This window comes from Neofelis nebulosa, chromosome 17 (assembly GCF_028018385.1).
Source record: "Neofelis nebulosa isolate mNeoNeb1 chromosome 17, mNeoNeb1.pri, whole genome shotgun sequence".
Taxonomy (NCBI): Eukaryota; Metazoa; Chordata; class Mammalia; order Carnivora; family Felidae; genus Neofelis; species Neofelis nebulosa.
Genome location: NC_080798.1, coordinates 55,754,813 through 55,780,005, shown reverse-complemented (window position 1 = coordinate 55,780,005; position 25,193 = coordinate 55,754,813). Strand labels below are relative to the sequence as shown.

Sequence of the window (25,193 nt, the reverse complement as noted above, 5' to 3'; positions counted from 1 at the left end):
TTATGTCTTTTACTCACCCCCGAACTAAAAAAGGGGGACATGATGGAGGCACAAGGGACCTAGAGGTAGGGGTAGGGGTGCGATAATTAGACTCCAGTGGCCACCTGGCCAATGGCTCAAGGAGAAAGGTTACAGAGTCTGAAAATTCCTACCCTGTAGCACTGAGCTCGGTGCCTTTGCAACTCACCTTTATTCAACGTTGCTTGGACCATTTGCCACCATCAGGAATATTCTCCGCTCAGTTGCTGACTGCCAAATAATTCGGCAACTCCAGTTGGAGGAATCACGGGGTCATGTTGCAAGATAACCGCCCCACCCCTTCAGACTGCTGTCACCTATGCTCCTGGCTTCGGGGAAGGTACAACGTACGTCTTTGAGGAGCTCATGGAGATGTTCCGTGAGAGCAGTCACCATGGCTTTCCCCCCACCTCTAGAATTTTTTTTTTTTTACATTGTAGCCCTGACCTTGGGGACAGTGCTTGGTACACTGAAGTGCTGAAAAGCTTTCGTGGGATGAAGGCATAGGGTCTTTTGATGAGACAGAGCCTGGCTGGTTTTAATGTACTTCCCAGCAAGAATACGTGCCTGCTGAGCCTGAATGGGCTTCAAGGACCCAGCTCCAACCTGTAAATCCACCAGGCTCACTGCTCCTGTGTCCTCTCCTGAAACATTATTCTTTCCTTGCAATTACCCTTCGCCCCAGTCTGACCAAGTTGTGACTTGACTGAGTCATACTGTCCACCTCGACACTATCTTTGTCTTTAAAATGTATTAAATCATCACACTGTACAAATCATTCGATTGTCTATCAAGATGTAGAGGAGTGTCTTCGTGTCCCAGGTGGGTCTGCCTCTTTGGGGATGACTGTGTGTAGGATTTTCTGTAGTTTCCTACAGCTTAAGATGTAGCTCGTGGCTCCACAAAGTGGAACAACACAGAGAGCTGAATTCTGATCACCTGTTAAAATCCGTAGCCCATGGAGATCTGCAACCAGCTCGGGAGTGGGCAGAGCAGGGGTGAGTAAGAAGCCGGCCGAGCCTCCAGTGGGTCTCTGGTCTCTCCATCAGACTTTCTAAATCAAAGGGGCCCCCACCCCGGTAACGCCAGTCCCAAAGCAAGTTGCCACCGCGGACTGGAGCTTGTTCTAACGAACAGAGACTGCACGCCCCAGCCACCTCTCCGGTAGGGCAGCGGGCCTGTCGCGAGCACTGCGGCTTTGGTGCTGAGCTGAGTCAGCTGACCTGGGGCAGAGAAGCCGGGCAGAGGTGCAGCGGGGCGAGGGCCACTCGTGGGGCCCAGGGGAAGGCCGAACCGTTTGCCTTTTAGTTACAATCCTTTTCCGAATCTAATTAATTTGTTCCTTACGTATCGGGCTCATCTTCCTCGGAAGTCAATTACTTGGGTCCTTAGAGGCTGGACAAGGGTCCTGCTCACTGTACAGGTTGAGCACAGAAGGTCTAACGGATCAAGATTTTCACCGCTTTTATTCAAGGAGGTTGGGAACACGAGAGACCAAAAAACGAGGAAACACGTTTTTATGATCCTCTATAGAAAATATAAGTTAAGAAATTGTCCAAGATGAAGAAAGGAGCAGGAAGTCACCCCACCCAGCTCATGCCAGGTGGGTCTTCAAAAGTGTCCTCTTGACTCCAGGCTTGACGAGACATCACAGATTAGCAAGTCCCCGGGGTCTGAAGAGAGGACATTCTCCTACACGTGAGCACACACGGGCACGACACCCTTACACGCGTTCCCCAGCGTCTATGAGTAAAACCTACTGTTGCTAACTCTTTTCTCTCTTAACCTGAAACAAAACAGATTTCACAGTCATCTGTTAGGCTCAGATACAGGCCATGTGTGGAACAGTGTAACCTTTGTCCATGCCCTGCAGGGCATCCATGGCCTGATGGAACAGGGCTGAGAGGGGGAGTTGGGGGAGAGAGGGAGAGGGGGGAGAGGGGGACGGGGGGGGGGGGAGAGAGGGGAGGGGGGACTGGGGGAGAGTGGCGGGGAGAGGGGGACTGGGGGGAAAAAGGGGGGAGGGGGAGAGGGGCCTCCCGGCAAGACAGGAACGTCTCTAAAACTGGCCTTCCTCACTAGCATTGTGCTGGGGCCGCAGTGCTGGTGGAGTAACAAATATGGGGAAGGAGTCTGTGCGCTGGTTCCCCTTAGGGGCTGTTCCTGGCACTTGCTTCTGGATGGTTCTCTGTTGAGCAGGACTGTCAGGCACACTCCAGGACACTAGGCACACCTGGCCGCCTCCCAGCCCATCTGTAGCACAACCCAAAGCCTCCCCTGGGGATGGGGGTGGGGTTCTGCCCCAGTGCAGAACCAGTGGACGGTGCGAACCTCATAAGGTTCTTTATTTAGAAGGTAGTGGTCATAGTTAATTTTCACTATTAGAGCGACGTCTCCTCCTAGTGGTGACAATTTGACTTAGGGAAGGTGCAGAGGCATAAGATAATTACTATAAGTGAATTTATACGGCAAAGATCCGGAGGGTCGAGGGACCCAAGGATTTCTTTCTTCCTTTCTTTCTTTTTTTGAATGTCTATTTATTTTATGAGAGCGTGCGAGCGGGAGAGGGGCGGAGAGGGAGGGAGACGCAGCATCTGAAGCAGGCTCCAGGATCCCCCGAGCTGTCAGCACAGAGCCTGACGTGGAGCTCGAACGAACCGTGAGATCATGATCTGAGCCGAAGTGGGAGCTTCACCACTTAACCGACTGAGCCACCCAGGCGCCCCCAAAGAGATTTCTAAAGGTGGGGGTGGGAGGGGGCTTTCCTGAAGCCTGACCCCCCCCCCCCCGCGTGCCCTGGGGATGTGCGGGTGGGGGAGTGGCTGGCCTACCTCCGGTTGCACTTCTCCTGGTACAGCTGGAGCTGGTTCTCGTTGACGTTGAACTCTTTCACGAGGGCATCTCGGTTGGCATTGCGCAGATTCTGGTGCGTGTCGTACAGGAACAGCTGGTTGTTCAGCTCTTCCTGCCGCCTTCGCAGCTGGCGGCAGGAGGAGTAGAGTTCCTCTTCACTCTCCTGGAGGGAAGGAGCACATAGCGATGGGGTGGGGCTCCGCATCTTAATAGAGGGCCGAGAAGGGAGCAGGAGGCACAGAAGGTTTGCAGCTGGGATTATCCCAGAAAAACACAGGGCCCATTTTCACCAAAGATAAAACTCACAATCATATATTCCAGTGGAAGCAAGCAGTTTGAAAAACGCTTGTTCACGATGAAGGGTGGCTTTGCTGTGAAACTCGGAGTAGTAACTTACACTGGCCCCCGATCCCAGGGCAGGTACATCTGTGCATTCTGCATGGCCTCCTGGTCCCTACCTGAACGCAAAGGGTCTGAGTTGCTGCGTGCCTAACGTGGAACACAGCAGGGAAGGGGGAGAGCCGCCTAAGGGAAGCGGGAGCCAGCACATCTCTGAAGCCCTTAAAAAGCAAGGTCACGGGGCGCCTGGGTGGCTCAGTCGGTTGAGCGTCCGACTTCGGCTCAGGTCACGATCTCGCGGTATGTGAGTTCGAGCCCCGCGTCGGGCTCTGTGCTGACTGCTCAGAGCCTGGAGCCCGTTTCAGATTCTGTGTCTCCCTCTCTCTCTGACCCTCCCCCGTTCATGCTCTGTCTCTCTCTATCTCAAAAATAAATAAATGTTAAAAAAAAAAAAAAAAAAGCAAGGTCACACACTACAACACGGAGGAACCCTGAAAACGTTAAAGAAGCCGGTTCCAAAAGACAACAGCCCTTGATTCCATTTATATGAAGTGTCCAGAATGGGTAAATTCATAGAGACAGAAAAGGGGTGGTTGCCTGGTGGTTTTTGGGGGTGATGACAGTGTTCTAAAGTTGATCGTGGTGACGGTTGCACAACTCTGTGAATATAGCAAAAATCAGGGTATTGTCCATCTTAAATGGGTGAATTATATGGTATATGAATCATACCTCAAAGCTGTTATCCTTGCCCCCCACCCCCAGAAAACCAAGACAGAACATAGGTTATGCCCCCCGCCCCCCGGGGATGGCATGTGACTCAGGTCTAGCCAGTAACAATGTCTCATTCCCTCTGCCCACCACCTGTGAGCATGTGACCCAAGCCAGGCCAATTAGAAGCATCCATTGGACTGTGGTTGGTGCTCTTGGTAAAAAACAAAACAAAACAAAAACATAAATAAACCAAAAACCAAAACTTTCCCTTCTTGGGGATCAGCTGAAAGAGTGGTGAATGTTTCCAGTGGCTACTGACTCCTTTGCTATGACACACAGAAAGTTGGGAATGAAGTCAAAAGAGAGGGAAACAGAGTTACTGCATGAGCACCTGGATCCAGCCATGACTGAAGCAAGGTCTTCCCTTAAACTTGGCAGCTGTCTTACCCAAAACGTTCCCTCCATTATGCGAAGAAAAAAACTTGTAACAGGAAGGAGTTTGGATTTCACCATGGGAGAAAGAGGATGTTTTACTTCACTGATTTTTAATTTAAAATTTTAATTTAAATACGTATTTGACCTACAATATTATATTAGTTTCAGTTGTACAACATAGTGATTTGGCAAATATACGCATTAGGAAATGCTTACCACAGTAAGTGTAGTTACCATCTGTCCCCATACAAAGTTATTTCAATATTGACTACATTTACTATGCTGTTCTTTTCATCCCCATGACTTTTAGCTGGAAACGCGTACTCTTAAATCTTCCGCTGTTCTGCCCATCTCCGACTCCCTCCCCACCCCCCACCTTCTGGCAGCTACCGGTTCTGTATACTTGAGTCTATTTCTATTTTGTTCGGTTGGTTTGGTTTTTTAGACTCTACATCTAAGCGACCTCACATAGTGTTTGTCATTCTCTAACTTAGTCCATGTAACATGATACCCTCTAGGTCCAGCCATGTTGCTGCACATGGCAACATGTCATTCTTTTTTATGGCTCAGTACTATTCCATTCTATATATACCATATTTTCTTTATCCATCCATCTATCCGTAGATGATACTTAGGCTGCTTCCATATCTTGGTTCTTGTAAATAAGGCTACAATAAACACAGGGGTGCATAGATCTTTTTCAATTAGTGTTTTCATCTTCTTTGGCTGAATACCAAGAAGTGGGATTACTGAATTGTATGGTATTTTCTTTTAAATTTTTTGAGGAACGTCTGTACTGTTTCCACAGTGGCTGCACCAGTTTGCATTCCTACCAACACGGCCTGAGGCTTTCTTCTTCTCCAAACTCTTGCCAACATGTGCTCCTTCTGCTTTTTGATACTAGTCATTCATTCTGACAGGTGTGAGGTGGCATCTCGTTACGGTGTTGACTTGCATTTCCCTGCTTAGCGATGTTGGGCATCTTTTCATGTGTCTGTTGGTCCTCTGCATGTCTTCTTCAGAAAAGCATCTGTACAGGTCCTCTGCCCATTTTTTAATGAGGCTGTTTTTTGCCGTTGAGTTGTATGAATTCAGGGGTTGCCTTTCGAGTTTTTTAACTTTCTTGGCTGTGCAAAAGCTTTTTAGTTTGATGCAGTCCCGCTCGTTTATTTTTGCTTTTGTTTTCCTTGCCTGAGTAGACAGATCCAGAAAAAATAGCACTAAGGCCCACGACCAAAGAGTTTACTGCCTGGAGTTTAGGGGTCTTACGGTTTCAAGTCTTATATTTAGGTCTTTAATTCATTTTCAGTTTATTTTTGTGTATCGTGTAAGGAAGTAGTCCAGTTTCATTCTTTTCCACGTAGCTGTCTAGTCTTAACATGTTTACTGAAAAGACTTGATCTTCCCCATTGTATATCATTGCCTACTGTGTCATAGGTTAATTGACCATAAAAGTGTGGTTTTATTTCTGGTTTCTCCATTCTGTTCTGTTGATCTTCGTGTCTGCTTTTGTGCCAGTACCATACTGTTTTGATTATTGTAGCTTTGCGGTAGATCTTGAGATCTGGGGTTGTGGTACCTTCACCTTCGTTCTTTCTCAGGACTGCTTTCGCTATTCAGGGTCCTTTGCGGTTCCACACGACTTTCTAGTTTTTGTGAAAAATGCTGTTGGCATTTTGATAGGGATTGCACCGAACATGTAGATTGCCTTGGGGAGTACGGCCATTTTAACAATATTCTTGCGATCTGAGTGTGGTGTAACCGTCCATCTAATTGTGTCATTCATCTTCAGTTTCTTTCATCGTTGTCTTACTGTTTCAGCGTAGAGGTCTTTCACCTCCTTGGTTACATTTATTTCTGGATATTCTATTCTTTATGATGTAATTGCAAAAAGGATGTTTTCTTAATTTCCCTTTTTGTTAGTTTGCTATTGGTATATAGAAACACCACAGATTTCTATATATTAGTTTTGTGTCTTGCAACTTAACTCATTTATTCTAATGGGTTTTCTTTGGGTGGAGTTTCTAGGATTTTCTATATATAGTATCATGCCATCTGCAAAGCTATACTTCTCCCTTAGCAATCTGGATGCCTTTTCTTTTTTCTTTTTTTTTTTTTTTTTAAGAGAGAGCAAGAATAAGCAGGGGAGAGGGGTAGAGGGAGAAAGAGACAGAATCCCAAGCAGGCTCCATGCTCAGTGCGGAGCCTGATGTGGGGCTCGATCCCACGACCCCAGGGTCAGGACCCAGGATGAAATCCAGAGTGGGACGCTCAACCGACTGAGCCACCCAGGCACCCCTAACACGGACGCCTTTTATTTTCTTGTCTCATTGCTGTGGCTAGGACTTCCAGTACTGTGTTGTGTCAGAGTCAACACCCTTGTCTTATTCCTGATCTTAGAGGAAAAGCTTTTAGCTTTTCACTGTGGAGTATGATGTTAGTTGTGGGTTTGTATAGATGGCTTTTATTATGTTGAGGTACGTATGTTCCCTCTAGACCCACTTTGTTGAGAGTTTTTGTAATTAATGGGTGTTGAATTTTGTCAAATACTTTTTATGTATCAAGATAATATTTTTATCCTTCATTTTATTAATGTGATGTATTACTTTGATTGATTTGTGGATAATTTGTGAACTACCTTGCATCGCTGAAATAAATCCCACTTGGTGGTGAATGGTGCTTTTAATGTATTGTTGAATTCAGTTTTATAATATTTTGTTGAAGATTTTGCATCTATGTTCCTCAGGGATATTGGTGTGTAATTTCCTTTGTGTGTGTGTGTGTGTGTGTGTGTGTGTCTGGTTTTGGTATCAGGATAATTAATGCTGGCTTCATAGAAGGAATTTTGAAGCATTACTTCCTCTTCTATTTTTGGGATAGTTTGAGAAGGATAGGTTACTACTCTTTTTTTTAAATGTTTGGTAGAATTCACCTGTGAAGCCATCTGGTCCTGAGCTTTTGTTTGTTGTGAGTTTTTGGATTGTTGATTCAACTTCATTACAAGGAATCAGTCTATTGTCTATTGTTTTCTTATTCAGTCTCGGAAGATTGTATGTTTCTAGGAATTTATTCGTTTCTTCTAGGTTGTGCAATTTGTTGGTGTATAATTTTTGGTAGTAGCCTTTTATAATCCATTATCTCTCTGTGGTGTCCATTATAACATTCCCTCTCTGATTGTGAGTCTTCTTTTATTCTTGAGGTATCTGGCTAAAGGCTTATCAATTTTATCTTTTCAAAGAAACAGGCCTTAGTTTCACTGATCGATTTTTGTAGTCTTTATGTCTTACTCTGATCTTTATTATTTCTTTCTTTCTATCAACTTTGGGCTTTGTGTTTTGTTCTTTGTCTAGTTCCTTTAGGTATAAGTTTAGACTGAGATTTTTGTGTGTCTTGAGGTAGAGGCTTGTATTGGCATAAATTTGCCTCTTAGAACTGCTTTTGCTAAATCCCAAAGATTTTGAACTGTTGTGTTTCCGTCTTCATTTGTGTCAAGCTGTTTTCGGATTTCCTCTTTGATTTCTTTGTTGACCCATTGGTTATTTAGTTTCCATGTGGTTGTGTTTATTCCAGGTTTTTTTTTCTTCTTATAACTGATTTCTAGTTTCATACTATTGTGGTCAGAAAAGATGTTGGGGGGATGCATGGGTGGCTAAGTTGGTTGAGCATTCAATTTCAATAAATTACCTTTTTTTTTTTTAGAGTTTTTTTTTTAATGTTTTTATTTATTTTTGAGTCAGAGAGACACAGAGCATGAGCAGGGGAGGGGCAGAGATAGGGACACAGAATCTGAAGCGGGCTCCAGGCTCTGAGCTGTCAGCACAGAGCCCGACACGGGGCTCGAACTCACGGAGTGTGAGATCATGACCTGAGCTGAAGTTGGACACTTAACCGACTGAGCCACCCAGGCGCCCCGAGCATTCAACTTCAGCTCAGGTCCTGGTCTCACAGCTCATGGGTTTGAGCCCTGCGTTGGGGATTCTGTATCTCCCTCCCTCTTCTCTGCCCCTCCCCTGCTCATGCTCTGTCTCCCAAAAATAAACCAAAAGAAAGAGAGAGAGAGAAAAGAACAAATGTTGGATATGATTTCAGTTTTCTTAAATTTATTGTGACTTGTTTTATGGCGCAAAATGTGATGTATCCTGAAGATTGTTCCATGCCCCTGAAATGAATGTGTATTATGCTGGTTGTGGATGGAATGTTCTGTATATGTCTGTTAAGTCCATCTGGTCTAATGTGTCACTCAAAGCCACTGTTTCCTCTCTCTTTTTATGTCTGGATAATCTGTTGATTTAGGTGGTGTTTTAAAGTTCCTTACTGTTATTTTATTGTTCATTTCTCCTTTTATGTCTGTTAATACCTGCTTTATGTATTGAGGTTGTCCAATGTTCGGTGCATAGATGTTTATAACTGTTATGTCCTCTTGTTGGATTGATCCCCTTATCATTATATAATGCCCTTCTTTGTCTTGTTAGTCTATTTTTTTTTTTTTTTAGAAGTATTGCTATTGCAGTTTTTTTTTTTTTTTTCACTTCCATTTGCCTGGAGTATCTTTTTCATTCCCTTAACTTTGTGTGTGTCATTACATCTGAAGTGAGTCTTCTGTAGGCAGCATAAAAGATGGATCTTTTTTGGGGGTGACTGGGTGGCTCAGTCGGTTAAGCATCTGACTTCAGCTCAGGTCATGACTTGATGGTTTATGAGTTCCAGCCCCGGGTCGAGCTCTGTGTGGAAAGCTCAGAGCCTGGAGCCTGCTTCTGATTCTGTGGCTCCTCCTCTCTCTGCCCCTCCCATGCTCATGCTCTGTCTCTGAATAATAAATAAATGTTAAAAAATTTTTTTAAGATCTTTTTTTTTTTAATTCAATTCATTCACCCTATCTCTTTTTAAAAAATGGCTATTTATCTTGGGAGAGAGAAAGAGAGAATCCCGAGGAGGCTCCACTCTGTCAGCACAGAACCTGACATAGGGCTCAATTTCATGAACTGTGAGATTATGACCTGAGCCAAAATCAAGAGTTGGAAGCTTAACAGACTGAGTCCCATAGGCACCCCTCCTATGTCTTTTGATTAGAACATTTAGTCCGTTTACATTTAAAGTAATTATTGATAAGTAAGTACTTATTGCCATCTTGTTAATTGTTTTCTGATTGTTTTTAGAATTCTTCTCGTTCCTGGGGCGCCTGGGTGGCTCAGTCGGTTAAGCGTCCGACTTCAGCTCAGGTCATGATCTTGCGGTCCGTGGGTTTGAGCCCCGCGTCGGGCTCTGTGCTGACAGCTCAGAGCCTGGAGCCTGTTTCAGATTCTGTGTCTCCCTCTTTCTCTGACTCTCCCCTGTTCATGCTCTCTCTCTGTCTCTCTGTCTCAAAAATAAATAAATGTTAAAAAAAAAAAAAAAAAAAAGAATTCTTCTCGTTCCTTCTTTTCTTGCTCTCTTTGTAATTTGATGACTTTCTTTAGTATTATACTTGAATTCCTTTCTTTTTTGTGTATGTTATAGGTTTTTGATTTGTGATTACCCTGAGGTTCACATATGCATCCTGTCTATATAGCAGTCTGTATTAAATTGGTGATCTCTTAAGTTCAAACCAAAGTTTGAACAGTCTAAAACTCCACATCTTATGTATATGACATCATATTTTACATTTTTTAATGTTTATTTTGAGAGAGTGTGTGTGAGTAGGGGAGAGGACTACAGGGAGGGAGGGAAGGATGGGTGCAGGGGGCAGGGAGGGAGAGAGAGAAAGAATCTTAAACAGGCTTCATGCTGTCAGCACAGAGCCCGACATAGGCCTCAATCTTACAAATGTGAGATCATGACCTATGCCAAAATCCAGAGTTGGATGCTTAACCAGCTGAGCCACCCAGGTGCCACCATTTTACATCTTTTTATTTTGTGTGTCCATTAACTCTTTTTTTTATATATAATTGATTTTCCTACTTTGTATTTCAACCTCTGTACTAGCTTTATAAGTGACTGATCTCCTGTCTTTACTACAGGTTTGCTTTTACCAATGAAGTTTGTCCTTTAATAATTTTCTTCTAGTTATGGGCTGGCTTTTCTTTTCCACGTAAAGAAGTCCCTTGAGGGGCACCTACATGGTACAGTCAGTTGAGCGCCCTACTTCTGCTCAGGTCATGATTTCACAGTTTGTGAGACTGAGCCCTGCATCAGGCTCACTGTGTCAGCACAAAGCCCGCTTCGGATCCTCGGTCCCCCACTGTCTGCCTCTCCCCTGCTGGCTCTCTCTCAAAAGTGAATAAACGTTAAAAAAAAAAAAAAAAAAAAAAGTCCCTTGAACGTTTCTTATAAAGCTGATTTAGTGTTGATGAACTCCTTTAACTTCTGTCTAGAAAACTCTGTCTCTCCTTCAATTCTGAATAACTTGCCAGGTAGAGTGTTCTTGGTTGTAGGGTTTTTTCTTTTTAGCACTTTGAATATGTCTTGGAACCACTCCCTCTGACCTACAGAGTTGCTGCTGAAAAACTCAGCTGACAGCCACATTATGGGATTTCCCTTGATTGTAACTTTTTGCTTTTCTCTTGCTGATTTTAAAATTCTCTTTTTATCATTAACCTTTGACATTTTAATTATGGTATGTCTAGACACGGACTTCCTTGGGCTCATCTTATCTAGGGCTCTCTGTGCATCTTGCGCCTGGATGTGTTTCCTTCCGCACCTTAGCAAAGTTTTCAGCTGTTATTTCGTCAAGTTTTCTGCGCTTCTCTCTCTGGGACCCGTATCATGTGGATGTTAGGATACCTGATGTTTCCCAAAGGTCCCTTCACCTATCCTCATTGTTTTTCATTCTTTTTTCTATGTAGCTTGGATGCTTTCCATTACCCTGCCTTCCAGATCATCGATGTCTTGTACATCCTTCAGTCTGCTTTTGAGTCCTTCTAGTAGACTTTTCATTTCAGTTATTGTATTCTTCGATTTTGGTTGGTTTTTACATTTTCTGTCTTTGTTAAAATTCTCCTGGAGGTTGCCCAAACCTGATGAGCATCTTTATGACCATTACTTGAAACTCTTTACCAGGGAGACTGCTAATCTCCATTCCATTGAGTTCTTTTTCTAAGGTTTTATCTTGTTCTCTCCGTTGGAATATATTCCTCTGTCTCATTTTGTCTGACTCTCCGTGTTTGTTTCTATGTATTTACGTATGTCAGCTACATCTCCTGGTCTTGAATGCAGCGGCTTGATGTAGGTATATCGTGGGGCAATGGCCCCCGGTGACAAGAACCAGGAGCTCCAGGGGTGTCTCCTGTGTGGGTCTGCATATGCCTTCCTGTTGTGACTGGGCCTGCCTCCCCCTCCCCAGGAGTCAATTTGGAGGGACTCCAGTCTGGGCCAAAGCTGCCCCCTGCATGTGGCAGGGTGGTACTTGCGGGGGGTCGGGGGCACCTGCTGGGGTGGGTGGGGTGGGTCTGCAGGGCAATGCCTAGGGGGGGTGAATGGTGTTAGCAAAGTAGATAGAGAGTGTCACAAGTGGCTCCCACCAGCATCCTGCCAGCTGGGCTGCAAGTAAACTGGCATCTGCTGGCACTTTGATTCCTAGAGACAACTCCAGATCCTTGGTCTTCCTGCACATGCCCTAAAATTAAGAACTCTTTCGTGTGTCACCCAGGTGCTTTCCAGCTGCTGCCTGCGTGCTGGGCCTCAGACAGTAACACAGCACCATGGCCCTGGAAGAATGGAGTCTGCTTCCGATAGCCCTCTGGCTCTCTTCAAGTTGAGCTGCACTGATGTTCCGAGCCAGCCGGGGGGTGGGGGGTGGGGGGCTCATCTTCCCAGTGCTGGTCCCCAGGAGTTCCTGACGTGGGGCTCGATTCCCTTGCTCCTCAGGGATCACCTCTGTGCCTGTGATCTCCCCTCCTGCTTCTGGGCCGCTGCACTGGGGGTCTGGTTCCCAGCCTTGTCTCTGTCCCTCTCACCCTTCTTGCTGTGACATTTTCTTAAGTATTTGGCTGCGGACAATCCGTTCTGCCAGGCTTCAGGTCATTTTCCGAGTGTTTCATAGTATGTAGTTGTTGTCCCAGTGTGTGCACGGGAGGAGGTGAGCTCACGATCCTCCTACATCATCTTCCGACTGTTGTAAAAGCCTGGCTACTCAGGAGGTCAGGCTGTTGTTGGCGGCTACTACTGATGGAGTAGCTCAAGTGAGACCCTCCGGTGCTAGAAAAACATGCGTCAGTATGCACAGAGGGGTTTTTCTCGTCATTTTTACAAAACATGGACTCAGGCCATACCTTGCTCTGCAGATAGTTTCCCCACCCTAACAAAACATCACAGATATCCCCAAGGATAACAGGTGCAAGTCTGACTTGGGAGAGGGGGGAGAGCAATGGCGAAGGTTATTCTGGCCCCTGGGAAAGTACAGAGGAGAAAAACAGGACGGTCTTTCCATGGGGAGCGGAGGAGAGGAGGACAATGCGCGTGAGTCTCCGAGGCATCACGTGAGGCCCTGGGAAGAGTCACTAATGACCCTACTTAAATCTATGCCTGTCCCCAAGGAGATCTGCTTTCCTTCCTGTTAAGAATAAAGCAGAGAAGAAACTGCACTAAAGTCTTAATTGAGCTCTCGTCACCTTGTCTCTACCCAGAATAAAACAACTTCTCTTGCTTTCCTGTATATAATGACTTTTGTTCAGGTGAAGTTCAAAATGCACGTCTTCTGCTAATACTGCTGTGCTTACAGACCCCGATCTCATTTTCTGAATCCCAAAGCATTCATAGCTATGTTCTATCTATATACATATACACGCATATATGTGTGTGTGTGTGTGTGTGTATATATACATATATATATATATACACACATATATATACACACACATGTATGTGTATATGGAGCACTGGGCACTGAATTATACAACAGACATTCAGAAAAGTATGTAAAACATCTATACTGTTTAATGAATAACTATAAACCGCTGTGGAGATGCCGAATAGGAAAGAGAGGGTTGCCTGCCCCGTGTGCCCTTCCTGATAGAGACTCCCTCCTTCCCTCTCAGAACTTTGGGGTTATTATTTCCTGGATTTATCTGAGTCTGAGTGTTCACACAAAAATTTAGTCTTTTAAGTCGATATAGTTTTTTCCGTTTCCTAAGGTAGTTTACGGATTTCATGGGCCACTATTGCTTCTTGCTTTGTATTCCTTCTGGCTTAAGGACGTCGATAGTTCTTTTAGCAACGGTTTATTAGTACTCAGTTGTCTGTCTTGCTAGCTCTGAAAAATCCCTTCATGTTGCCCTCCCTCTTGAATGGTAGTTATGAGGATACAGGACATCTAGAGTTGCAGCTGTGTGTTTTAAGCGTTTTCAAGAGATCCCTTAGTCTTGACGTTGCTGTAGAGGGGAATGCTACTATGGTCTGTCAATCCTTTACAGAATCCTTTATAGGGAACCTATCTTTCCATTTTTATAATTTTCCCTTTACTCTGGTATTCTGCCTGTAAGAGTCTATATGTGCATCTATATCTATACTGCTGTTTATTGCTGGAGGACCTTTGCCTCTTCAATGGTGGGAGATTTTCAGTCATCAACATTTAAAAAAAAATTTTTTTAGTGTTTATTTTTGAGAGAGAGAGCATGATCAGGCGAGGGGCAGAGAGAGAGAGGGAGACACAGCATCCAAAGCAAGCTCCATGCTCCGAGCTGGTAGCACAGAGCCTGATGTGGGGCTTGAACCCACAAACCGCAAGATGATGACCTGAGCCGAAGTTGGACGCTTAACCAACTGAGCCACCCAGGCGCCCCCAGCCATCATCATTTCAGATATTTTACGCTGGAGCTTTTCATTTTGTATTTGTATTTTTATTTTTCACCCTTTTTGTACTTTCATCTTGTCTTGCAGTTTGAAAGCAAATTCCCAAACGCGGTCTTCATATCTGCAAATTCTTTCCCTAATGGTATCCATTCCAGAACTTCCTGCTTAGTAAGCTTTAAAAAATTTTTTTCAAGATTTTTCCAACTGTATTTCCAGGATTTCTAATTGGTCCTCCCCTTCCCACATGTTCTTACTTAATAGTGAAAAGGATAGTTCTTTTTTAAATGCATGTACTCATTGGGTTCTCACTTTAAAAAAAATCTTTTTTTTCAAAGCTATTTTCAGATTCATTGGGTGAATCCTTTTGCTTTTACATGTGTCAGATTTTCCTCAAGTGCTCTAAAAAAAAATATTTAAGTAGGCTCTGTGCCCAGTGTGGGGCTTGAACTCATGACCCTGTGATCAAGACCTGAGCTAGGAGGCGGACTCCTTGATTTCAGCTCAGGTCATGATCTCACAGTTCGTGGGTTCAAGCCATGTGTCACGCTCCCCACTGTCAGCAGAGTCTGCCTGGGATTCTCTGCCTAATTAAAACATATATATTTTCAAAAAAAAAAAAAAAGACGCTTCACTGAGCCACCCAGGCACCCCACAAGTGCTTTAAAATGTTAATGTGTAAGCTCATCTTGAATGGGATTTCTTCTTGAATCTATACATTGGTATCTGGTTTTCTGAATGTCCTAAATGGGGGACTCCTATGGCAGGGCCAGCAAAGTGCTAGGATGATTGCTCAGAGCTCTGGGTTCTTGGGAACAGTCCGTGTCCTGGCTTCCTGGCTGTACCTGCCTTTACCCCAGTCCCTCAAGCAGGTGATGATGACCGGCCTGGGTCCTGGGCACTTGCCAAGTCCTTTTTTCTGAAGCGTGTCTCAGGAGAGCAAGTGCGCCTAGCCCTGTGTCATCTCTGTGTGCGTGGCCTTCACCCCCATTGCATCAGCACCCAACAATGATAGGAAATAAAGAGTTATAAAAGGAACAGGTCTAAGGAAACACAAAGCGTTATAAAAGGAACACAGAGAGCTATAAAAGGAACAGGTCTAAGGAAAGCAGACTGAATCAGTAAAGGCAAACCTAGAAATGGTGGGAACTTGTGCAGTGAAAACCAAGCGGGTCATGAGAAGAATGGGTATGTATTTGTGTTTGTTGTAAGACTTTTGTTATCTCCCAATATTTATTATAGGCATACGTACATATTTCTTATTATAGAAAATTATCCGGTAAGGAAAAAAAATTGAGACTCATTTTATCCCAGAAGAAAATGGGAAAGCTCTTACAGCTGGCCCAGAAAGTTTCACAAACGATGTCTCTAACATCTGTTGGGTGTAGTCAATAGTTACTCTGGTTCCACTCAAGAGGTGCCACAGCTGGGAGAAGGAAGGCTTCCATGTAGTTCCTAAGAAGCCAGCGTAACAAAACCTGACGGAGAACTATAGACTTGTCCGTGCAAAAATCCTAAGTAAAATATGTATGAATGCATACATCACAGAAGCACATTGAGTGATCTAATCCTTCTGTGCTTTGCTCAGAAATCCTCTGTCGTCTCTTGAGAGGACTGCCCCGATTTCAGCTGATGGCCCTGCTTCTGGCTTCACATAGGGTAGAGGAGAAACCACATGGGAAATCTGCCCATCCGGGGCCCCTTGCCGTAGTCCTGCCTTCGTTCCTGCTGGCCCCGGGGTCCTCTCTCTCCTGTACCATCATTCCCTTCTGGAGCTCTGGTAAATCACGCCCATCAGCAGCAAATACATCTTCAAAAGCTGTCCTTCACCCCACAGCCCCTCCAGCTACTAACCCATGTCTCTTGTCACCTTCACAGCAAATGTCCTTCAAGAAGTCATATGCTCCCCACCAGTGCATCATCTGCTCCTACTTAAGCTTAAAGCTTTGAGTTTTTATTAGTTATATATGCACAGAGTTGAAAGTCAAGAAGTACTATAAGGATTATTATACCACACACAAAAAATAGCATTCTCCTTGTTCACCGTCACCCCAGCCCTCATGATTCCTGCTCCTCAACATTGAGTTCTTTTGATTGTTGAGAGTTCTTTAAAAAAAGTACTTGAAAGGCACGTTCTTGGTTTTTCAGTTTTTAGGGATGATCTTTAGGGAGAAAGATTTGGCTGTTTGCCCTAATTATCTCATGTTCTCCCGTGGAGGTATGTCCACTTTGAGGTATATAGATTTGTTTATGTTAGGATTTTCTTATTCCTACTTTCAATCCTTGCGTCGTCTATAAGCCTTTGTTTTAGATGGATCTACGTGTTTTTAAACTTTAGAGTCCTCGAAGTCTTGGAGAACATCTTTGGTTATAAACTGTTCCTGGCCTGTGACAAGATCTTCACGGTGTTCTGTACCTTTAGTTTTTTTCAATTTTTATTCCCCCCATTGATGCTTTTATTAAAAAAAAAATTTAATATCTTTATTTATTTTTGAGACAGAGAGCATGAGCAGGGGAGGGGTAGAGAGAAAGGGAAACACAGAATCTGAAACAGGCTCCAGGCTCTGAGCTGTCAGCACAGAGCCCGACACAGGGCTTGAACTCATGAACTGTGAGATCCTGACCCAAGCTGAAGTCGGATGCTTAACCAACAGAGCCACCCAGGCACCCCTACTGATGCTTTAATTGTTTATGATGAAATCTGAAACTTCCAGAAAGTTGCAATATTAGTACAAAGAGTTCTCCTATACCCTACATCACTCCCACCCCCACCAGGGCTAACATCCTGCACCACCATGGTGCAGTTATCAGAACCTCGGTTTTCCCTGGTTTTCCCATCAGTGTCCCTGTTCTGTTCCAAGATGCTGCCCCGGATCCCACATGGCCTGTGGTGGCCGTGTCTCTTTAGAGCCTTCCAATCGGTGACACTTCTTCCTTCCTCTCGTCTTTTATGACTTGACACTTTGAAGAGTACTAGTCAGTAAGTGTGTACTGTGACCCACTAGTTGGGTTTGGTGCTTTCCCATGATTCGTTTAGCCTGAGGCAGCTTTGGTAAGACTGTCACAGAAGTGATGTAGACTTCTCAGGAGGTACGTGATATCAACACCTCTTAGTACTGATGGTAACATTCCTCACTTCATCAATTCTCTTTCCAGTGAAGAAATTTCTTGAAGGAAGGTATCTCGAGACTATACAAATTTCCTGTTTCTCCTCAAATGTTTACTAATTTTAGCATCCACTGTTAGATCTTTTTCTGCAGAATTATTTCTGTGGCATCTCATTGGTGATTGTCTATTTTTTTCATTCCTTTTTCCATTTATTAGTTGGAAGTCTCCTGCCAGGAAGAGCTATGTTTTCCAATGCAAACACATTTATTTCTGTATTTACCTCTTTGTATATATTTTTAAAAGTGATTTTATATTGATAACTCTGGTTCCCATGAGACAATTTTGGAAGGGTCTGTGTATATTTCTACTTGTTCAAGTGGTGGTTATAAGCTGTACATGTTTATTTAAATGTCATTAATGTGTTACAGTTTTTGTCGATATCATGAATGAGATTACCTATCTGTCCCCATCTCCCACCAAGCATTTCCAACTGTTCTTTCTAGAAGAAAGTGGTTAGGTACTAAATACAAAACTCAGTGTCCTTAAAGTTGGAGTCTTTGTTTAGAGGTACAGCCATATTTGTGAATGGAGATAATGAGTATAAATTGTGGTAAAGAGGTAAAATCATTTGGTGACATGTGTGGCATTTAGTGACTTAGGTTTTTCTCACTAAATGTGTTGCCAAACCATCCTTGCATTATTGGGATAAACTATTGATTTGTAACATATTGTTTGTCCAGTAAATATCTGGAACTGACTTGCTAACTTTTTAAAGAATTTACCTATGACTCTGAGGAGAAGAGGGGGGAAAGGTGTACTATCTTTCTCCAGTTTCTTCAGGAAATTAATTGGAGCATTTCTCTTTGTCTGTTGACCTCCTCCATGGATTAACATTAGAATTGTGTTCTTGGGACACCTGGGTAGCTCAGTCAGTTAAGCTTCCGACTCTTGATTTGTGAGCTTGACCCCCACATCAGGCTCTGTGCTGACAGTGCAGAGCCTGCCTGGGATTCTCTCTGTGTCTCTCCCCAGCTGGTACGCACGATCTCTCTCAAAAATAAGTATTTTAGAAAGTTAAAAAAAAGAATTATGGTCTTGAAATTCATGTAGGACTTGGCTTTAAAACCATCTGAATGTAACACCTGTTTTACCTGAGAGCTGTTTCAGTGCTCTGGGACTTTGTGAGTATTGTATTGCCTCTTGAAACAATTTTAGGCTGTTTACATTCTTCAAGGCAGTCACCCATTTGCCCTAGTTTACAAATGTATCTTCTCAGTTGGGGGGTCATTCTCCCTTTCAGTATTTTCTCTGGTATTGTTTTTGTTCTTACTTCCCTCCTTTATTAAGCAGGCCAGGAGTTTGCTTGATCTCTTCAGTGAATCAACATCTGTTTTTTCTTCTTTTATATTTTGCTCAGTTGGCTTTTATCTTTATTTTGTTCCTATCTTATTGGTATTCAAAACTTTTTTGAGACGAACAGTGCATGCATTTTCAGTCTTCCCTGTGGTTTGAGGGCAAGCGTGTTCCTTTTCAAAATATAGTTACGGTATAAATAGTTTACTGCTGTTCTCACCAACTCATGAAATCGTTCTTTCTTTGTGACCAAGTATGAAATCAAGTTTGTAAAGCTTCTGAGAAACAGAAGGATAAACGGTGTCTGTTACCTGCTGCAGTAGGACAGAGTTGTGTAGCTCTGAAATCAAGCTGGTTAGGATTAGCTTGATCATCTGTCCTTGATTTTTTTGTTTTAATCAAGTAATCTGTGTAGGAGCCTTTGGTTGATAGGTGGAAGTACTATCCCCGTTTCCTAATTAAACCCCCGGGACTCCCCCATCCAGTTGTAAACCAAACTGTCATTCCACACAACTCCTCTTAATGCTCGTTGATACTTCTGTATATGTGCTGCCCCAGCAAGCACATCTTTGGCAGTTTGGATTTTAAATTGTACTGTGAGATTAATTATTTCTTGCAGTAACTCTTCCATTCCTGCGGGGGGGTGGTAATTTTTGGGTAACCTTTCTTTCCTCATGCAATACCCTGTTGGTTTTAGGCTTATTTCCTATAGACATGCAGTTAGATTTTTTTTTTCTTTTTTAATAGGAGGATTGAGCCCATTCACTGAATCAAATATGTTCTACCCTTCCCTTTTGAATACTATACATTTTTACTCTTGGTCACATTTCTGTTTCATTTTTCTAATGATCCTAATTAAACTTAATTCTGATATTTCAAGGTAAAAAAAAATTGAACTCACCTCTTACAAGATTTTTTTTTTTTTTAAGTTTTTTTTTTTTTTTCAACGTTTCTTATTTATTTTTGGGACAGAGAGAGACAGAGCATGAACGGGGGAGGGGCAGAGAGAGAGGGAGACAGAGAATCAGAAGCAGGCTCCAGGCTCCGAGCCATCAGCCCAGAGCCTGATGCGGGGCTAGAACTCACGGACCGCGAGATCGTGACCTGGCTGAAGTCGGAGGCTTAACCGACTGCGCCACCCAGGCGCCCCCCTCTTACAAGATGTTTTATGTGCCTACTGAACCCCCAGGCATCAAAGTCAAAACTTTTCAGGACACCTTTTTTCTTTGGTTTTGTTTTAATGTTTGTTTATTTTTTTTTTTATTTTTTTTTTTTAAACGTTTATTTATTTTTGAGACAGAGAGAGACACAGCATGAATGGGGGAGGGGCAGAGAGAGAGGGAGACACAGAATCTGAAACAGGCTCCAGGCTCTGAGCTGTCAGCAGAGAGCCCGACGCGGGGCTCGAACTCACGGACCGCAAGATCGTGACCTGAGCTGAAGTCGGACGCTCAACCGACTGAGCCACCCAGGTGCCCCAATGTTTGTTTATTTTTGAGAGAGAGAGAGTGTGAGCAGGAGAGGGGCAGAGAGAGGAGACACAGAATCCGAAGCAGGGTCCAAGCTGTCAGCACAGAGGCTGTGGGGCTCGAACTCAAGAACCGTGAGATCGTGACCTGAGCCGAAGTCAGACGCTCAACTGACTGAGCCACCCAGACTCCCCAGGACACCTTTATTTTAACTCTCAGCTCCAGGGTTTTCATATGTTTATTATTTTCAATTCCAGACTGGCACAAAATTTTTCATAGTGTATTTGTTTCAGGGACCCTGGTACTTAAAGAGACTTACACTCTAAAGTGTAACTGTGTTGCGGAATTAATTCCTTTTCTTCATCTATCTAGAACATCGATTCAGGTGCTCTCCTGAGGTTTCTAAGACCTTGCATATCCACAAATACATTTCTGTTGCCTTGACATGCTGGTGGCCGTTTGCTGAGTTCTTCAGTCCTCCTAGTGCAGAAGACAAGTCTGATGTTAGTTTTATTTGATTTTCTTAGTAGATAACTTGGTATGTTGGGAAGTCTTTTTTTCTTCCTTGGAATTCACACGTTTTATAGGCAAACGTCGGGTATCATGGGTATGGCTCCAGGCCACCACAATGAAGCAAATATTGCAATAAAGCAAATCACATTATTTTTTTGGTTTCCTGGTACGTATAAAAGTTATGCTTATAGTCTATTAAGGGTGTGATAAGGCGTATGTATCTTAATGGGGTTTTATGGCAACAAAATTTTTAAATTATCTGAGATTTCAGTGACTCATAGTCTTCTGGCTGGTGGAGGGTCTTGCCTGTATGCCGGCAGCTGCTGGCCGAGAGGGGTGGTGGTGGCTGAGAGTCGGGGTGGCTGGGGCAGTTTCTGAAGATAGCGATGAAGTCTGCTGCACTGACGGACTCTTGGTTTTCACTGGACCACGTGGAGGCCACTGTAGGGTCATCAGCTGGCTTGATTTCAGTGTTGTGTCTCAGGGAGAGAGACAGAAGGTGGCCGACAAGTGGAGCAACAAGGAGGCACACAACCTTGCCGTCCTTCTAAGTGTGTGGTTCAGGCGGCTCCGAAACAACTAAAATAGTAACATCAAAGATCCCCATCAGAGTTTGAAATATGAACCAAAACGTGGCAGAGACAGGAAGTAAGCAAATGCCTTTTGGAAAAATGGTGCCACTAGCCTTGCCTGACACAGGGTTGCCACAAACCTTCGATTGGTTAAAAAAAACAAAAACAAAAACAAATGCAGTATGTGCAAAGCACAATAAAACAAGGTGTGCCTGTGCTAGAACCCAGCTGGTGGTGTGCTTTCGATTTGTCCCTTTGGGAATCAAGGAAACCTTCCCAAGCAGCAAAGAAGAGAAAGTTCCGTCTGTTCACTTTCATTGATAGCTCCCTACCCATCTGTTCCCCTTTGTGGGGACATGCTTGCCTGTAGGTGTTTTGCATCCATTCTCTGAGGCTGTCATGGTGGTATTGTTCTGGATTGCGAGACTTTTTTTTAAAATTGTTTCTTTGAGACTGTGTGAGGGGGGGAGAGAGAATTTTATGCAGGAGCTCATGGGGCCTGAGGCAGGGCTCATAACCTGAGCTGAAATCAAGAGTCGGACGCTCAACCGACTGAGCCCCCCAGGTGCCCTTGGATTGTGAGACATTTCCTCCGGGTTATATCTCCGGTCACTAATGCAGATCTCTGTTATATGCTGAGTATCTAAATTCAGGAAATGAGGTTTTAATTTCAAATTCCAGGAAGTCTTTTTCAGCGCTCTACTTAGATATCCTTGAACGCTCTTAGGACTCAGATGTTGGGCTCCTCTTTGGATACTTCCGATGGCTCTACTTGAACTGCCAGCCACCTGTACCATGTGTCCACCTGGGTCCGTCTTCCTCTTACTGCCGGGCAGTGGCTTTGTCTTTTTCACTTCATACTCATGGTTTTGTCGTTCAAATCGCATCCAGCTGTTGGGCCTTCCTGATAGGCACAGAAGTCTCTGCTCTTTGGGGTCAGACTGGCACACGTTAGCTGTTGAGGCCCAAGGAGGGCCTTCCCAAGTGTAAGGAAATCTTGCCCATCCTCAGACACTGTGACTGGCTTAGCTGCAGGGCGCAGCCCCCGTCCGGGGTCTCTAGCGTGTGTGCTGAGCTCTTCTGCATAGAGATTCACACCTCTCTTCCTGCCGAGCCCTTGCTGGGAACCATGGCCTCCTGGTCTTTCCAGCCCAACACCTGAACCCCTACCCAGCCCCATCCACCCCAGGATCAGTAATCAGAGACCCCAGGTCCTGCCAGCTTGCCCACCGATGGCGACTAGGAGGAATACTCAAGCTTTCATACTTTCTCCCATCCTATTCGGAATCTCATGAGTTTAAATCATTTGAGTGGAAGCCCTTCTCAGTTAGTGGCACAATGGATAGGATACGTCAACTGAAAAGAAACTACTTTGAAAGAACAATTCAACATGCATCCAAAATGTGTTTTTTTTCCCCCTTTCTGATCTAGTATTCCATTATTAAATGTCTAGCCCCAGGAAATAATTTGTAATCAAAAAAGGTTATATGAAGACCTTCATTATTTATAACGTAAAAAGCTGCAAACAACCTCATTGTCCATCAGCGGGAGAATGGCTAAGCGAATGAGAAACCCATACCTGATCAAACAGGCATTAATGGCTTTGAAAATCCTAACAACATTGAAAAATGCTCCTGCGAAGTAGATAAAGGGCACGTGTTCATGCGTATTACATGAATCCAACGATGGCTATATCAAATCTGCCAAAATGCTACCTGTAGTTATGGACAAGTTGCTTAATGGAATTTTTCCAACCTCCCTTCCTTTGTTTTACTACTTTTCAAGTGTAACAAAATGGTGTTGAAAACACGTCTTATAAACCATATATATAGCTAACAGGGCAAAGGACTGAGGATTGATCAAGCAATTGTGATGTGTAAATGGCTTCTTCAGAAAAAGCTTCAAGCGCTCACCGACTATTTTCTGGAGCTTTAAACTCCATCAAGCCCTCCCCGGATCAATCACTGGCTCAGAGAAGTCTTCTGCAAAGCTATTTACCAGAGTCTCTCCCTGGCAGGACAGAGGATACGGTGATAAATAGAACAAGGTTTGACCTTGAACAACGAGAAAGCCCAGGTCTACCAAACAACCCAGCTCAGCTCCCCAGAGACTCCTCATCACCGTATGGCACCCGTGAGCGCCTCAGAACCAGGTGACAGATGTGGAATTCAATAAAAGCTCAAAAACCAGCAGTTGAAATGAGCTTTGCACATACTCTGACAACTTCTCTGCCAAAACTCCTTCAGAGAGCAGATCTCTGCAAGTTAACGTTCCCCTTGGTGCCCCACACGATGCCCTCGCTCCCTGCCGCATCCCTAACAGCACCCACGTGGGAGGCTTCCCACATAGAGAAAGTAAATCTAGAGGAGGGCATTTTCTTTTAAATGTACTACCAAATTATTTATAATGTTTCCAAGTTGTTTACAACACCTTTGCGGAGCATGGTCTAGATCAACGTGGCCCTACCATCATGTGAAACCCAGTTTATCACATCGTTTGTCCATGAAATGTCTGCAGATGGCCTTTTATGCACATGGGTTCCCGTTCCCCAGGCAACAGAATCCCAGATCCTTCTGTGGGCTGGGGAAGGTAAGCCTGACTAAGCCAGGGGTCTTCATGCTTATCTATTCCAGGTTTTATATTTCTACCATCCTGCTTCGATAAACTGATCCCGTATCTGGCAATAAGTCCTAAGAAAATAACTCTGAATTAAAGGAGGAAAAGTATAGGCACATAAAGAATTTCACGAAAGCCTTACTTGCAAGTGGACTCCATGTAAACGACCAATTTGGAAATCTACGGTCCATCCACTCAGTGGAAAAATGCTGTTAAGGATTAGGTAATTGTATGAAAAGTGTTTAGAATTTCGCTTAGAGCCGTTCTCAACAAGGACAGTTTTGCCAACCCGGGGACATGTTTGATGGTTACACAAGGGGCAGAGATGCTGCTGAACTTTCTAAATGCAGAGGACAATTTCCTCCACAAACCTCTGGCCCCAAAGTTAAGAAACCTGCTTTAAAAAAGAAATACACATGGAGGCACGGATTTGTAGTAGTATCATTTACATAAAGGCGGCATTGACCTAGGAAGTGAAGGAGTCAAACAGACCAAATGCCAACATTATCTACTCCTCTTCCCCCAGATTATAAAACTAAACAAAATCATGTATTCTGGCTGAGGTCTTTTAATGGACTTAAAGAACTCAGTCTTATTGGTGATAAATTGACAAATGCGTAATTCATTCTAAAAGAAGAGCCATTTAATTAAGTCTTGGGTATTCTCGACACGACCTGACGACCGACTCAGGTGCCCTTTCGGGACCCAGCCTTGCAATCACAATGACAATCATGAAAGGTGATTTTCTGATCCACAACCAAAGGGTCAAGTGAAAACGACAGTTCGTGTCAATGTTTACTTTGACAGAGTCTGAAGCACTGCCATTTAAACTTTGTTTGAAAATGGACAACTTTGCACCATCCATCGCCTTATCCTTTCCAGGCACAATCCTGTCATCGTGAGCTTATTTTACAGCAACACAAGTGATGTCTTTGGCTGTCAGGGAGGTTCTCTGGCTCCCAACTACTGTGCCTGTTAAGCGTCCGCTTCCTGCTTTTAGTGCTTCCTGTCTGTCTTTCCTTATGTTTGCATCCGGTTCCATTTCCATGTTTATAAAATGCTCTGAAGTGGAAAACTATCAAGGTTGCAGAAACTGAATGTTAAGGCAGACAGCTATGCAGAAAAGCCTAACGTTCTCTCCTCTGAGTCGAGTTCATGAATTTTTACTGCATGGACTATGGCTACAGCTGTCAAAAGGCATCTCCACCCCTGCCATCCTCCCTTCCCCATTGGATGGTTCTCAGCTTTATTCTGGAAGTTGCCTAATAAGCAACTTCCAAAACAACAAATTAGAGGCTGTGATTTCTGTACCCAGAGAACAACTAGGATGAGAAATCAAGATGAAAATCCTGGGGCGATGACCAAGCCCACGTCAGCCTGCTGGGGTCCAGAACCAGGGTTTTTCTAAGCTATCCGAAGAGGAGTGGGGTGACCACACAGCCAA

General features: G+C 44.0%; 1 protein-coding gene and 1 long non-coding RNA gene across 6 annotated transcripts in view; one reads left to right on the top strand and one right to left on the bottom strand.

Annotated features, from left to right (window-relative positions):
• Positions 1–1,465: 1,465 nt before the first annotated feature.
• The window catches only part of PLCG2 (phospholipase C gamma 2), a 156,570-nt gene continuing 132,842 nt past the window's right edge, over positions 1,466–25,193 (bottom strand). Inside the window, exons 32-33 of one of the 5 annotated variants that reach the window (XM_058706654.1) lie at positions 2,850–3,034; positions 1,466–1,804 (exon numbers count right to left, since the gene is read on the bottom strand). In XM_058706654.1, coding sequence (XP_058562637.1) covers positions 1,762–1,804; positions 2,850–3,034 — 228 coding nt within the window. In that variant the 3' untranslated portion in view covers positions 1,466–1,761. The other 4 variants (XM_058706656.1, XM_058706659.1, XM_058706657.1 and 1 more) reach the window with 4 other exon arrangements.
• Positions 3,303–4,004, top strand: LOC131499022 (uncharacterized). The gene is made up of 2 exons (XR_009255706.1): positions 3,303–3,444; positions 3,676–4,004. It is a non-coding gene; the product is annotated as an uncharacterized LOC131499022 (long non-coding RNA).